The sequence below is a fragment of the Chionomys nivalis genome, chromosome 20 (genome assembly GCF_950005125.1).
Source record: "Chionomys nivalis chromosome 20, mChiNiv1.1, whole genome shotgun sequence".
Classification (NCBI taxonomy): domain Eukaryota; kingdom Metazoa; phylum Chordata; class Mammalia; order Rodentia; family Cricetidae; genus Chionomys; species Chionomys nivalis.
In genome coordinates, this window is record NC_080105.1 from 53639325 (window position 1) to 53652781 (window position 13457).

The following is a 13457-nucleotide window of genomic DNA, read 5'->3' on the forward strand; positions in this document are numbered from 1 at the left end:
TTAGTCTTGTATCTGTGGATTTTTTTATAAATTGATCAGAATTTTCCTTCACTTAATTTTACGTGGTAAAATATTACAAGTAGTCAAAATTTGCTAATAATGGAGTGGTGGTGAAGTAGACTTTGCAACACCTGAGGAATACCAACTGAGATGCTTTTATATTTCAAATTTCTTAGAAAATGTGAGAATTAAAAAAAAAGACAACTTTGTGGTCAAATGCCTGGGTCAAAGCTTCCCCATTCATCTTGTGGCCTGTAAGTGCGATTTTCATTACAGTACATTGAAGGCCAGCAGAGCTGTTTAGAGAGCTAATACATTTAACACTTGATTTTCTTATCTAAAATTCATATTTATTCAGGAGCCATGATGTTGCATGCCCACAGAAAGCTGAGTGTTCTGTGGTGTCTAGTTCGAACCCCCCTAATGTAATAAAGGCCCGGGATTTATTGAGATCGAGTATACTGGCTCCTCTCCATTCGTAACCTCCAGAAAGAGATTAGAACGGTTGGGCTCCCCAGGTTTGTGTCCTGTTCTCCCTGCTCAGAGTCCTGAATAAGCAAGGCAATGAAACCAGATTGAAGTCATTGCATTTTTATGGTGCACAGCACCCTGCCAGAGGCACACAGGAGAATGAGAGGTATCTCTTAACGCCGACGCTAATAAAGCCCACAAAACTGTATGGGAGAGCCTGAAATCACAGCCCTGCGTGCTTATGTGAGCTTGCGGGAAGTACAAAAGCGAAATGTATATTTTTGTTCCTGAGGTAACATACTCTAATGGCACAGCTCTCCGTGAAGTTCTAACTGCCACTGAGAGAAAAAAAAACTAACATCCCAAGGACTTTCTCACACCAGGAGGCTGAACAGAGGGACCAGCTGAAGAGGGCTGGCCACACGAGACAGAAAACACCACAACCTGGGACAGCCTCCATAACTGGGGTCTCCCCAACAGGCTCAGGAAGGAGCCCACAGAGGGAAGCCTGGGTGGGTGGGCCAGGGAGGGCAGAAGCAGCTTGCTGAGAAGGGGAAATAACTCTAAGACAGTACACTAGGTTTTGCAGGGGGAACGCTCCCAGGCTATGGCTCCAACAGAGTTCAGCCCCGGCTCCCCCGCAAGAAAGATAACTAAGTTCTCTGAGCTTTGGTGTCTCCAGCTGGGGAACAGGGCACCTTACAGAGTTGTCATGGGAATTTTCAGTGGTCTGTACAGATTGTGCATGAACACACATCTATACACACCTATACACATATGTATGATGAGTGTTTACAATGCATGCCATCATTGCTATTGCCTGGTGCTATGCCTGGTGCATCATGGTACACTTCCTTATTATATAATTAAGAAGGGCATACTGATGAGCCTGTGTTGAGGGTTGGAGGCAGGACAGAGGATTCAGCCTGACCCAGGGCATTCTGTAACTGTTGCCGGCATGTTGTGACCAGAGTAAGCAGGAATGAACTGAAGTCCAAAAAAAAAAAAAAAACCACTGTCAGAGTCTAAAACTGCATCTTCCATGGAACTGAGCGTGCAGCACACTCACTCTGGGGGTTCCCTTTATAAATTCTAGATGGGTAGGAACAGTAAGGAGCAGAGACCATGCATCTAACTCTATCTGCCTACTCACAAGTCCGGGTCATGATGGCAGACATGCCTCTCATTTTGGAAGGGGCTATTTCTGGGCAGGGGAGTGTGCAATAACCAAGATGTCCCATCTGCTTTCCTGTATCTCTTCCCTGTCCCCACTTCCCGTGTGGCTTCTTCCAACCCTCTGCTTAGACCCCACCCACTGAAGCACCTCTGACAAACAGGAAGGCGCTGTGGTCACTAACGCCACCCCGGGACACGATCCTCAGGGTGTAGAGCCCCTCATCATCCTTGTTCAGGTGGCTGAAGGACAGCGAGGCCTGGCCTTCCCCAAAGAACATCTTCGTCCACTTCGATTCTTTCAGTAGAACGTCTGAAACAGTAACAGAGGGCAAGGTTAGCTCCAGGGGCTTCCTCATCAGCTGCTCCAAAGGGCTCCTAGATGGTGTTCAAGGTCAGTGTTAGGCTGCCAAGATCTCTCTCTCTCTCTCTCTCTCTCTCTCTCTCTCTCTCTCTCTCTCTCTCTCACTCACACACACACACACACACACACACGTCTGTTTTTCTGCCAGCAGCTAACACACCAGCAGAGATGAGGGACAAATGCCTGAGGCCACACCTCCACCAAGGGCTCACAAGTCTAGCAGTAAGGAGGCAATGTCCCCACTGGGGACACTGTGTCAGCGGTGTCCCTAGGCCTAATTCACCACAGCACTCACCATCCCGGTACCACTCAGCTCGTGGCTGCACTCTCTTCAGATCTGGCGTCACCAACAGCGTGCACTTGAGTGTGACTGTCTCGCCCTCTCTTCTGAAGGTGACCCCGAATTTCTCCAGAAACTGGATGTCAAAATGGGTGTACGGAATCACGGATGAAAGCGGCACTGTGGGTGTAGGGAGGACAGATACTGTTGGCACCCAGCCAGCCTGTGTGCCTGGGTCTCAGCACAGCAAATGCACTCAGAGCACTGCCTGCTGTCTGCTGTTTCCTCACCTGGTTATGGGGTACATGCCCTCTGGGGTGGGAAGGCCTGAGGCTCTGCATCCCTCAGACTCATGTGCTGAAGCCCTAACCACCATGATATGAAAGCAGTAGATCCTTCAAAGGTGATTCGGGTTTGATGGAATCACAAGGATGGGCACCATGGTGGGGTCAGGGCCCTTACAGAGAAGGAAGAGAGACAGCTTTGTACCCAGAAGGACCAGGAAGGACCACCTATAAACCAGGAAGCAGCACCTGCCAGAACACACACTGGCAATCTAAGACATCAGGCCTGCAAACCCGGAACCGCGGCCCCTTCTCAGTCACCCTCCTGGGAGACCGCCATTCTGTAGTCAAACAAGCAGCCTTCTCTGTCTTGTCATTAGGGACATGGTCACACAGGGACATAGTGCAGACCTGACTGCGCTTACAACATAGGATTTACGGCCCACCTCAACCCAAAGAGTGGCTTTGGGAAAGACATACCCACTGGTGGTATGACATCTTCCTCTTTAAGAATAAACTGTGGACTGTTCTGATCTGTGTGCCATTTCACAGCAAGTGATCTAAGCAGACCTGGAGATGTCAACTAGAGCCAGATTAAACCTCAAAGATGCACTCAGGAGAGCGTGTGCTTCAGGAGGAAGTCAACAGGCTGTGGTTAGCTGGTTGTTACAGCACTGGTGTCCGACTCAGGGCCTGGCACACGCTAGGCAAGTATCTACCCCTGAGCTATCATCCCCAGTTCTTTGTTGAGGCAAGGTTGCATTATGTAGCTCAGGCTAGCCTTCAACTTGGGATCTCCCTGCCTTTGCATCCCGAGTGTGTGCCACCACACTTAAAAAGTAAATTTGAGGCCAGGCAGTGGAGGTGCCTGCCTTTAATCCTAGCTCTCGGGAGGCAGAGGCAGGCAGATCTCAGTGAGTTCCAGACCAGCCTGGTCTACAGAGCTAGTTCCAGGACAGCCAGGGCTACACAGAGAAATGGGGTGTCAAAAACAAAAACAACAACAAAAAAAAAAACCAAAAGAACAAAAAGTAAATTTTAAAACCCAAAACCACTGTGATTTAAAACACATGCATACAGGGAAAGTTCAGAAACTGTCTGCAGAATGGAAATAGTGATTTTTTTGACCTGGCAGATTAACTGAGTGTCCGGAAGTTCTTACCAACTCCATGATAGCTCCAGCCCTTTTAAAACAGCTGAAGCATGGCTGAACTGTGCACTTTAAGGGGTTAACTCTGTGCCATGTGAGCTTTACACTAATTTCGAAAGTACAAAAATGGTTAAAAAAAAGTTACATGGTGAATACAAGCGCACTTATTGTCATTGTGATCTAAAAGTATTTCCAGTATCTGTTTAGAAAGAAGAAAATTTTAGTGGAAGAAACCTAGAAACAGGGCTGATACTCAAAGATCGGCGTATTCAAGGTGTATGAGACTCCAGCTCCATAGACCCTCCCTGCACCAACCTTAGCCTGCCCCATGCTCCCGGAGTGGTTTAATACCAGCCAAGGACTAGATGTGGGCCCATCCAATAAAACTCATGCATATACACCAAAATAATATAATTGGTGGTTGCCAAAGGATCTATCCTTAGGAAATGTTGTCATCAACTCTTCATGATTAGGGCTCATGTGTAAATAGAATCATGACCAAGCCAGAGCCCACACGGAAAGCACAATCCCTCTGGTAGAAGTATAGGAGAAATTTAAACCTTGTCCCTAAGCCATGCATGAGTTCTGTTGGAAGCAGACCCTCATCTCTGGCAGCCTGCCTCACCTGGTCCGAGTCAGCACAACTCTTGAGCCTCCCAGGGAAAAACCAACCTGGGTCACAGGTCACGTGCATAGCTCATGACAAGGCCACTGTAGGTCACTGTGGACAAGGAGCCTATGGCTGGTAGGTGGTGTCTCCCAATTCTGATGCATGGTGTTTAAAGGCAAGTGGAGGGGTTTTGACACTGACAGTAGACGAGGGGCCACATCCTCCAGGGCACCACACACGAGGAAGAGGTTTGTTGGACTCTGAGGTGGTGTGTGTCACTGTCCACACACACGTCCCATCTAGACCTCAGGCGGCTGCTCCATATAAGTGGCCTAGAGATTTTCTAGGGCATGGAGTGTCTTCACACACAAACTATGACACCATCCCAGATTCTGTCCAGGAATTTGTGTTCATTTCTTTTTCCCATTCAGATACAGAAAGTCTCTATAAGCGATGGTTTTGCCTGTGGCTAAAAAAAAAACCCAGTTTGCCAGCAGAGAAAATTATCATTCAATAGCCCTGGCTGGAGAAACCTAGAAAGGTATTAGCCACATAAGTTTAACCAAGATTTTACCCTGAGAAAATCATTTCTCACCTAGTGAGTTGTCACTAAACAAATCTTTCTAGACAAAGACAGCCAGGTATACTTACATCCAATTGGGAGTCCTACAGAGTGCAATGGCTCCTCATCTCCTCGGTACCCTGTGGAGAAATTTGGGTGAATGAGACACAGAAGGACACAGGCAAGGACAAAGACCTTCTTCCTCTACGCCGGACAGACAGCAGGAACATACTTCTCACCACCACCGCAGCGTTGGTAGACACTTGTCCGTGGGGGTTCGTGGCTACTGCTGAGTAAGTGGCCGTGTCTTCAAAGTTGGCCCTTGGGGAGAGAAAGCAAGTTTAAGAGATGTCCTGACATGGTCGGCCTCCTGAACTTGAACAAAGCATTCCTGAAAAGCCAACCACATGGCCTGGATCGCTTGTGATTTATTGGAGAACGCCAGCACTATCTTGGAACAGAAGGCAGGGCATAGTATTAATTATAGATACAGAGGCATGCCTGACCCCAAACTATGTGTGGCTTGCACCCTCAGAAAGGAAGGATAGGAGAGCTTCCAGAAATCATTTATTTCACTCTCAAGGAGAATTCATCAGGTCTGTCTGGCCCTATTTCTCAGCCTAGTTGAATCTGTTGTTTTATCTAGTCACGGGAAAGGCTTCTGGAATCTTGATACATAGCAGAACCTTCTGCTGGGCCAATAAAGAAGCATGTTTGGGAGAGTCCTATGCCTGTTCTGTAGAGGGTGGCTGCTCTCCTCCCTAGGAGCTGATCTCTAGTTGGCTTGAGGTAGTCCAGGAGCTGGCGACTGGTGCCGGTTTCTACGTTGTGTTGATGCTTCCCATCTGGGACTGTGTTTGCCACTGTCCTGTTCTAAATGATTCTGAGATGACAGCAGGACCAGGCTGCTGAGAACTTTCCAGAGTCCCAGGCAGGAACCCGAGCTTGTATCTGAGGCCTGAGCAGAAACCTACAAGCTTTCCTGAGTGTGGAGCACCCTGCTAGTCAAGTAAAGCAGACTCAGGGCTGCCTCACTCCCAGAGCATTCCTCAGCCAGAAGCTGATGTTGAAAACCACAAATGGTACAATCCTTCCAAGACTGGAATGACCACACTGGCCTCATTGGGCTGGGTCCCACCTAATACATGGGTGTGCACGCGTCCATCCCAGGAAGACTATGAGCTTGAGACGGCAGGGGCCCAAACTCTCAGAGTGTAGGGTTCTCGTCTCCTGGCTTCCTTCAGAAGTGAGGCCACTTCTGTGGTGATGAACTGGCACCCCACCCCTTAATCTTCCCTAGAAAACGTGACAAGAGAGACCCAGGCGGCTTTATGTCCTCTGATTTATGCTAGGTACCCCGTTAGGGTCTGGTGGGGGTCTCACTCTCACCCTCTCTCCTGTGTGTATATACATATGTGCTCATGTATATGTATGTGTAGGTACATGAGTGTGCATGCACACGAAAGCCAGAGGTCATCCTCTGGAGTTGTGCCTTGGGATCTGCTCACCGTGGAAGCAAGGTTTCCAATTGGCCCGGAGCTCAGACCACATTAGGCTGACTAGGTAGACGGCCCCAGGTTTCACCCGTTTGTGTGTCAGCGGCACTGAGATTGCGCCCATGCCTGTTGCCCAGCTCTCAGGTCTGCACGCTTGCACGACAAGCCCCTACTGACTGTGCCATGTTCCCAGCACCACGGTCCCCAGCTACAGGCTTATATAACATCACCAGTAGATCCTAAAAAACACCGTGGGAGAATTTGACACTTGGAAAGTTCGGAAAGCAAGCTCCAGAGGGCTCCAAAAGTTGCATTCCTGCTGTTTCCCTAACTGAGGGCACTGGGAAGAAATAGCACAAGTTCACTTATAAGAAATAAAAACTTTGCCCAAGTCTAATTTTAAAATGCCTCCAGCCAGCATCCCAGAGACAAAGCCCTGTCCTGCAAGTTTTCTATCACCTGGCTTTCTTCTCTGGCACTTTCAGAGCTGAAAATATTTTCTGTGACCAAAGATATAATATCTCTAGGAAAGGGGGAGAATTCTCAGAGTCCTATGCTGTCCGCCAACGCCCTTCTTTTCTCTTGGGAGTTCCAACCCACTTCTGCTGTGTCAGGCATGACATCTGGCCCCTTTAAATGCCGCTTCTCACAGAGGTCAACATAGCCCTGTCCATCTGGACATTCACACAGAACGTCATGTTCCGTTCACCTGGGAGGCGTGAACACCAGCTGCCACCCGTCAGCACAGCGCAGTGCTGGCCTGCTTCAATGAGGAAGCAATCAGCTCTGCAGTTAGAAATTCTGCAGGCAGCCCTACCTCGGTGCAGAAGAACAGGGTACAGAAGCAAGTGCCACAGCATGGATGCTTACTCCACCAACACCCACCTACCTCCACCATCATCGGCATTGCAAAATGGGAAAAATGACAGCCTGGTGACTATTGGCATGGGTGGGGGTCCTGGACAGGTGACGGAAAGAGACAGAGTCTGTGCAGTGACTGCCTGACCAACACAAAGACCAACCAGGGCCACATAGTGGCCCAGACAAAGCTTGGAAGTAGGAGCAGCACACCCAAAGGAACCAGCCAGAGGAGAGCATGCGGAAGCCTGGGCAGGACTTCCAGGAGGAGCCCAGAGGACAAAGACTGCCCTTGGCCTAGCAGATCACCTGGTCCTCAGAGCTGAGAAGGAGATTAACACTTAGGCCATAAAGAGTCCTCAGGGGAGTGTGGACACAGATGGTACCCAGGTGTCCAGTCCACTGAAGAGACCTCATGATCTCCAGTTCCAACAACAGCCCTTCATGTTGATATAATGGTTTCCAAACTGAGTTTCCTTTGTGGCAGTGCAAATCTCTTCAATTTTTAAATCCAGAGTAAATGTGTGTGCTCAGATGTATCACACCCTATTTGCACAACTAAGAGCAGTGTTTAGAACTCTATAGTATGTCATTTATATAGTATATAATTTGTCTGGACCTAGACCTCAGTAAAGATTCCACCTCAATCGAGTAACGTCCTTTAAACTCAAGGTAAAACTTGTTTCTGTTTGTAACTGTTCATCTTGGCAAGTTAGGGCTGTTCTCAATAGTGGTCGGTCAGAATAACCGCAGAGAACACGGCTGCCAAGGCTGTAATGCTCCAGCCGTGGTACCTTGGTACCTCTCACTTCCTTGATCAGTTCACAGTCCTCATGTATAGATGTTATCCCTCCCCAAAGGTACCTATATTTTAAATTCCTAAAATGCTTTCTAAGGGTGATTTTGATGACCAAAATGAAACAATGTATTTGAAAAGCTTTTACACTTTTATAAATATATATTATAAATATAAATATCAAGCTTATCATCATTGGTTATAATGCATTAGCTCAATCACTGAGTCAGAAAAGAGTCCTCCCACTCTCTCCTGTACGAAGTTTTCTTTCTTTGCCCAAAGTCCTCCAAACATCAGGGCCTTCCAATCCCCCTGAACCGTTTCTGAGTAAGGAAGAGCTGACATGGCACAGGAAGAGAACAAAGCTTGTTGCAGAACAGACCACAGGAGAGAGGAAAAAAGCGCTGCACCTCAGGCCACCTCCCTGGAACTCCCAGCTTTCCCCGCGCTGACTCAGACATGCAGATGGGACAGCGCCACCTAACGCATTAGCACTGATTAGCTCCTCCGTTCACCCATTAGCACTTGGAGCACTTGGGAGAAGGTCTGATGGGAGAAGCGCTTCTTCCTCTGCAATAACTACTGCTTAGGAAAGCCGGCTCGGGAGAGAGCCCGGCTCGGGAGACAGCCGGCCTGGGAGGCAGGCTCCAGAGCTTTCTTCCCATTGGATAGGAAACCTATGACCTGTCCAAATATGACAGCTGTTCCCCAGAATCGGGTGCACCCAGGTGACTGCTGGGTAGGCAGGGTGCATGTTACAACTTCTGGTATCTTCCTTCATCTTGTCCATTATACTCTTTGGTGCTTTTGGTCTCTACGAAACTCTGAAACAGTGATATGGATATAAATAATAAGCGAGCAACCATCCTTGTATGGAAGTAAGCCCTGGAATATTCCACCACTACTGAATGTAGTAGAGCTGTAGGAAACGGTTCCTAATGGGACGCAGGGTGGTTCTGGGAACTCTACCAAACCCTGATTTCAGCCAAGGCTAACTTGGAGACAGTGAACTATGACCCCATCCCCACCAGTCCCAGGGGACCTTCCCTCCCTTTCTGCTCCTCCCGACCCAAAGGGAACGTTCCGCAAACCTAGAGTCTAATTCTAGCCTTTGCTTCATGCTGAGAGAACTCTGCAAGGGTTTTACTTTCTGTTTGGATGGATTCCCAGAACAGGAAGGCTTTCTTTTGGTCTCAATTTTTACTTCCATGGGACCTCTTTTGCCTCTCGAAATCTCAGTGTAAAAGTGTCTCAACACAACTTCCTATGGAAACTAAATGCAATTGTATCTTTGCTAAAGATGAACAGACACCATAAATGGATTCCTCGTTGGTAGACAACACTCGGGGTTCTTAAACAGTAAGTGATGTAGAAATCAGACTTAGCACTTAACTCTTAGCTCAGAGCTTAAACGCCAAAGTCAAAGAGTAAATCAGAAGAGAAGTGTAGTCATGAAAATGTTCTGCAAAGCGGGGATGATGGCGGTGCCACTAATAAGAAATGAGAACGGACTGTTCTAAGTGCCCCTCAGAATAAGAGAGCAGTAAAAAGCCTTTGGGAATAAAAAGGAGGCTCTCATTATGGGTGGCCAGAGGAAAACATACAAGTATAACAAGTTAAAGTTCAAATAGAGTAGTGCCGAGGAGCCTGTTTGCTTTTAAGTGTCTGAAGAATCCAACTGCAGGAGCCAAAGAATATTCATAGGAGCAAATGTCATCTCAGAATGCAAGGAAAAGCTCATTCCACAGCCAGCTAGAGAGACGGGCAAGGCATTCCTCACCCTGGAGACGCCCCGGATCAGATGATCTGAAGCTCAGCACTTTGGAATGAACAGCTGAGCGAAGCTATAATTTGTGGGGTTTCCCGTTGTTCTTTTCTTGAAGAACATGAAATTCTCTTGATCTGCTAAGACAACCCCCCAGTAGGGAGGAAAAAGAAAGACAGACAGAGACAGAGATAGACAGAAGAGATGCATTGGTCTTGGTAAATCAAGAGACTCGTGTTTCTGGATCATTCCACCATGACCTACCAGGGCCAACTGACTTAGATCCTTCTGGGTGTTTCTTCACTGTTGAAAGCTGATATTATTCTGGGTGTAAATTTTGAATGCTGCCAACATTGGGTAGGGGTGTGACTATTTCCATACTTGATAAAGAGAAAACACTTCTTGATGAAAAGCTAACTGTTCATTCAAACCAACCTACGCAGGCCTACCGGTCAGAGCACTCTGCCCAGGAATATACTGCCAGGTTCCCTGACATCAAAGTCTTCCTGAGATTACAGACACAGTTAAGTCTCAGTCAGTTGGGCTGGCCTAGACACCCCAGACTCTCTGCCTCACCCTCCTGAGGGCAGGGTTGAGGGCTTTACTGCCTCTCCCAGCCAGCTTCCACTGTCTTTGTAGTTTGCCCTCAATCATAGGATGAGATCCCAGCACACATTGGCTGTAGCTCCTCACCTGTTGATCTCCAGGGTGTGCACACCATACCTGCTCTCAATCCGGTACTTCCCCGGCTCACCTGCCTGGCAGATCAGACTGCCATCTTTGTACCTGGTCGGGGGAAATATTCACTTTAGTGTAACAGTGGACATACTTCTGCAGTTTTATCCCAACCTCTTTTTTGCTCTGAGAAACATCGGCTCCTCTCTCCCCTGCCCATTAATGCAAAACACTCTGGAGTTGTCTTTCAAGAAGAGGTAGGAATTGTAACATTCAAACAGACAGAACCCCATATACCTGCCTGAACCTCTTATGAACTCAGAAATTATCATTCCATTTAAAAAGAAACACAGGTGATGCTAGCCAGGTCCCAGCCTGGCCCTGAGGATTAACTAGAAAGGCATTTTGAATGTTGCGCATGCGTTTCCCTCAGGGACTTCCATAGCTCTACAGGACAGGCTTTAGGCGTGTATATCTTCCACGCACACAGTTCTCGGAGGAAAGCAGCCCTGCATGCATGCGGTCACTCACCATTGCACGACAGGTGTGGGGAATCCTTGCACAGTGAAACAGAGCTTCACAGACATCCGCTCCCAGATGGTGTGGGACCTGAGCCTCACCAGGATCTCAGGGGCTCTGCTTATCCGGTCTTCAAATGAGTGTCTCTCCCAGGCTAGCTTGTCGTCCACCTGCCAGGAAGAAGCAAGGATGGTCAGGGTGGGTGTGGCAAGAGTATCCCTCTAGCAGTGAAGCATTAAACCACCTGCATGCATGCAAACTCTCCTTCTTTGCACCCTAAGGAGCTGGGAGGTCCTCCTACCATCTGCTCCAGGGAGTACTTGTCCAGCTTGTCACGAGCTAGTGACCGTGCCAGGTGGACATTCTCCTCCAGCTGGGCCAGCTCACTGAGGAAACGCTGTCTCTTAGCTTCTCCATAGGAAGCCTCTAGGGAGCGGTACCTAGGAGAGCCCAGGAACTCTGTTAGTCATAGGACATGTGACAAGACAGACTAGACTGATCCTCTCTGGCTACCCATCCCTCAGTGTGAAGGGGAAAAAAGAAGACAATGGAGGGAAACAAACCAACCTTTTCTACTTAGTTTTGCCTCTTGTTTTTCAGAGCGCATTAAGGGCACACAGGAAGTTACAAAGGACAGCAGGTGTGTGGTTTATTAATATAGATATGCACAGGACACATCTCTTGCTTTCTTGGCATGAGAGACCAGACTAATAATATACTTGGCCACTCCTTCAAGAGCATGTATGTATATATGGGTGCTTGGAAAGGTCCCTGCATGTAGAGGGTGAGGGTTCATAAACAATGAAGAAATGCCAGTCTTAATCCTGGGAAGTCAGAGTCAGCCCTTTCTTACCAAAGCAAAGGACCAATATGTACCAGACTGGACTAATGCCTGCAAGGAATGGTAAGAACTTTGATAACAATTAGGGCTGTTTGAGAGTGGTAGCACATAATGAGAGACCGAGACTCCCATCAGGGCTCAGCGGGGCCCACTCATCTGCAGCAATGCAGTGGTTTCAGCTCCCTGGACCCCAGGGATCACTCACTTGCCACCCAGTCCACTATGGAGGAAGCAGTGATCTCAAGACCTGACATGGCGAAGATACCCACATGACTGATGAGAGTAAAATATGATTCCACGGGGGACAGTGGGGTGAGTAGAGGACTGGCCAACCCCACACCTGTAACCCTATACCTACCAAGAGGACCGATGTTAACCTTAGGCTAAGAGGTGCCATCGTAACTCAAACCCAGACTCAAAGTGAGAGAACCCAGTGCAAAGGATCTGTGTGTCATGAAGATTTCCATCCACTGAGACTGTCCCCAAACTGTGTGGGATTCATAACCAACCTACCAACCATTCCAGTTAATGATGTCCACTTTCCTCATCCGACAGCGGGGACACTGAGTGACATTTATTATGTTCAAAGGCGCACTGATATAGAATGGATGGACACACAGCGGCATGGCTCAAATGTCCAATGTATTGTTCCCAAACTTAAATATAATCAGAAGATATCTTTCCAAAAAATGAATATTTAAAACTTCAGAGTGTTTATGTCCCATGTAGCCCAGGTTGACATGAAAGTCACTATAGAGGCCAAGATGACTTGAACTTCTGATCCTCTTGCCTCTACATCCCAGCTGCTGGGAATTTAGTCATGTACCATACATGGTTTACGTGGGACTCAGAATGATACCCAGAGCACCACAGATGCTAAGTACCACCGACCTACACCCCCCACCCCACATAGCTTATACTCTGAAGTCATTTTTTAACATCAGAAGCCCTCACTTTATAATAAAATAAATGTATACAGTATTCATAGTACTATATACCTAAATCACTGATAAGATAATTTGTAAGAAAAGGATGAATAAAATTCATACTTATAAGTCCACATATATAGTATTCTTCATCCCTGTCCTTTGAATGAACTCTTAAGGTGTAATACATTATATAAATGAAGTCCTCAAGTCCTTAAACTTAAGCTTAAATCCTGTGGGTCCTTAAACAGTGTCCACATATGATTCCACGGAGAGCTGTTATCTTACTACAAGACCTGAACTTTATCATATCACTGTTTGACTATTCCTCTCGGATGAAGTTCTTTGTAAGTACTACTAAATTTGGTACATTTTATTCTTTGTTGTTGGTGGTGGTGGTTTGGCTTGTTTGGTTTTGGTTTTTCGAGACAGGGTTTCAGGGTTTCTCTGTAGCTTTGAAGCCTGTTCTGGAACTAGTTATTGTAGACCTGGCTGGCCTCAAACTCACAGACATTCGCCTGCCTCTGCCTCCCGAGTGCTAGGATTAAAGGTGTCTGCCACCACCACCCGGCTGCATTTTATTCATTAAATACACATTTTAACTAACTAAATGGGAGTGTGAGGATTACTACAAGTATGCTTAAAAATAATCATAACTTTGACATGGCTGAGAATTCCTTGTCCCTG

General features: G+C 47.4%; 1 protein-coding gene across 2 annotated transcripts in view; it reads right to left on the reverse strand.

Moving 5' to 3' along the window:
* The window catches only part of Myom2 (myomesin 2), a 62103-nt gene that overhangs the window by 39409 nt on the left and 9237 nt on the right, over positions 1-13457 (reverse strand). For both annotated transcript variants that reach the window (XM_057752760.1, XM_057752761.1), the window contains exons 4-10: positions 11305-11443; positions 11016-11173; positions 10503-10595; positions 5127-5215; positions 4984-5034; positions 2304-2468; positions 1796-1957 (exon numbers count right to left, since the gene is read on the reverse strand). In XM_057752760.1, coding sequence (XP_057608743.1) covers positions 1796-1957; positions 2304-2468; positions 4984-5034; positions 5127-5215; positions 10503-10595; positions 11016-11173; positions 11305-11443 — 857 coding nt within the window. The remainder of the gene's footprint in view (positions 1-1795; positions 1958-2303; positions 2469-4983; positions 5035-5126; positions 5216-10502; positions 10596-11015; positions 11174-11304; positions 11444-13457) is intronic.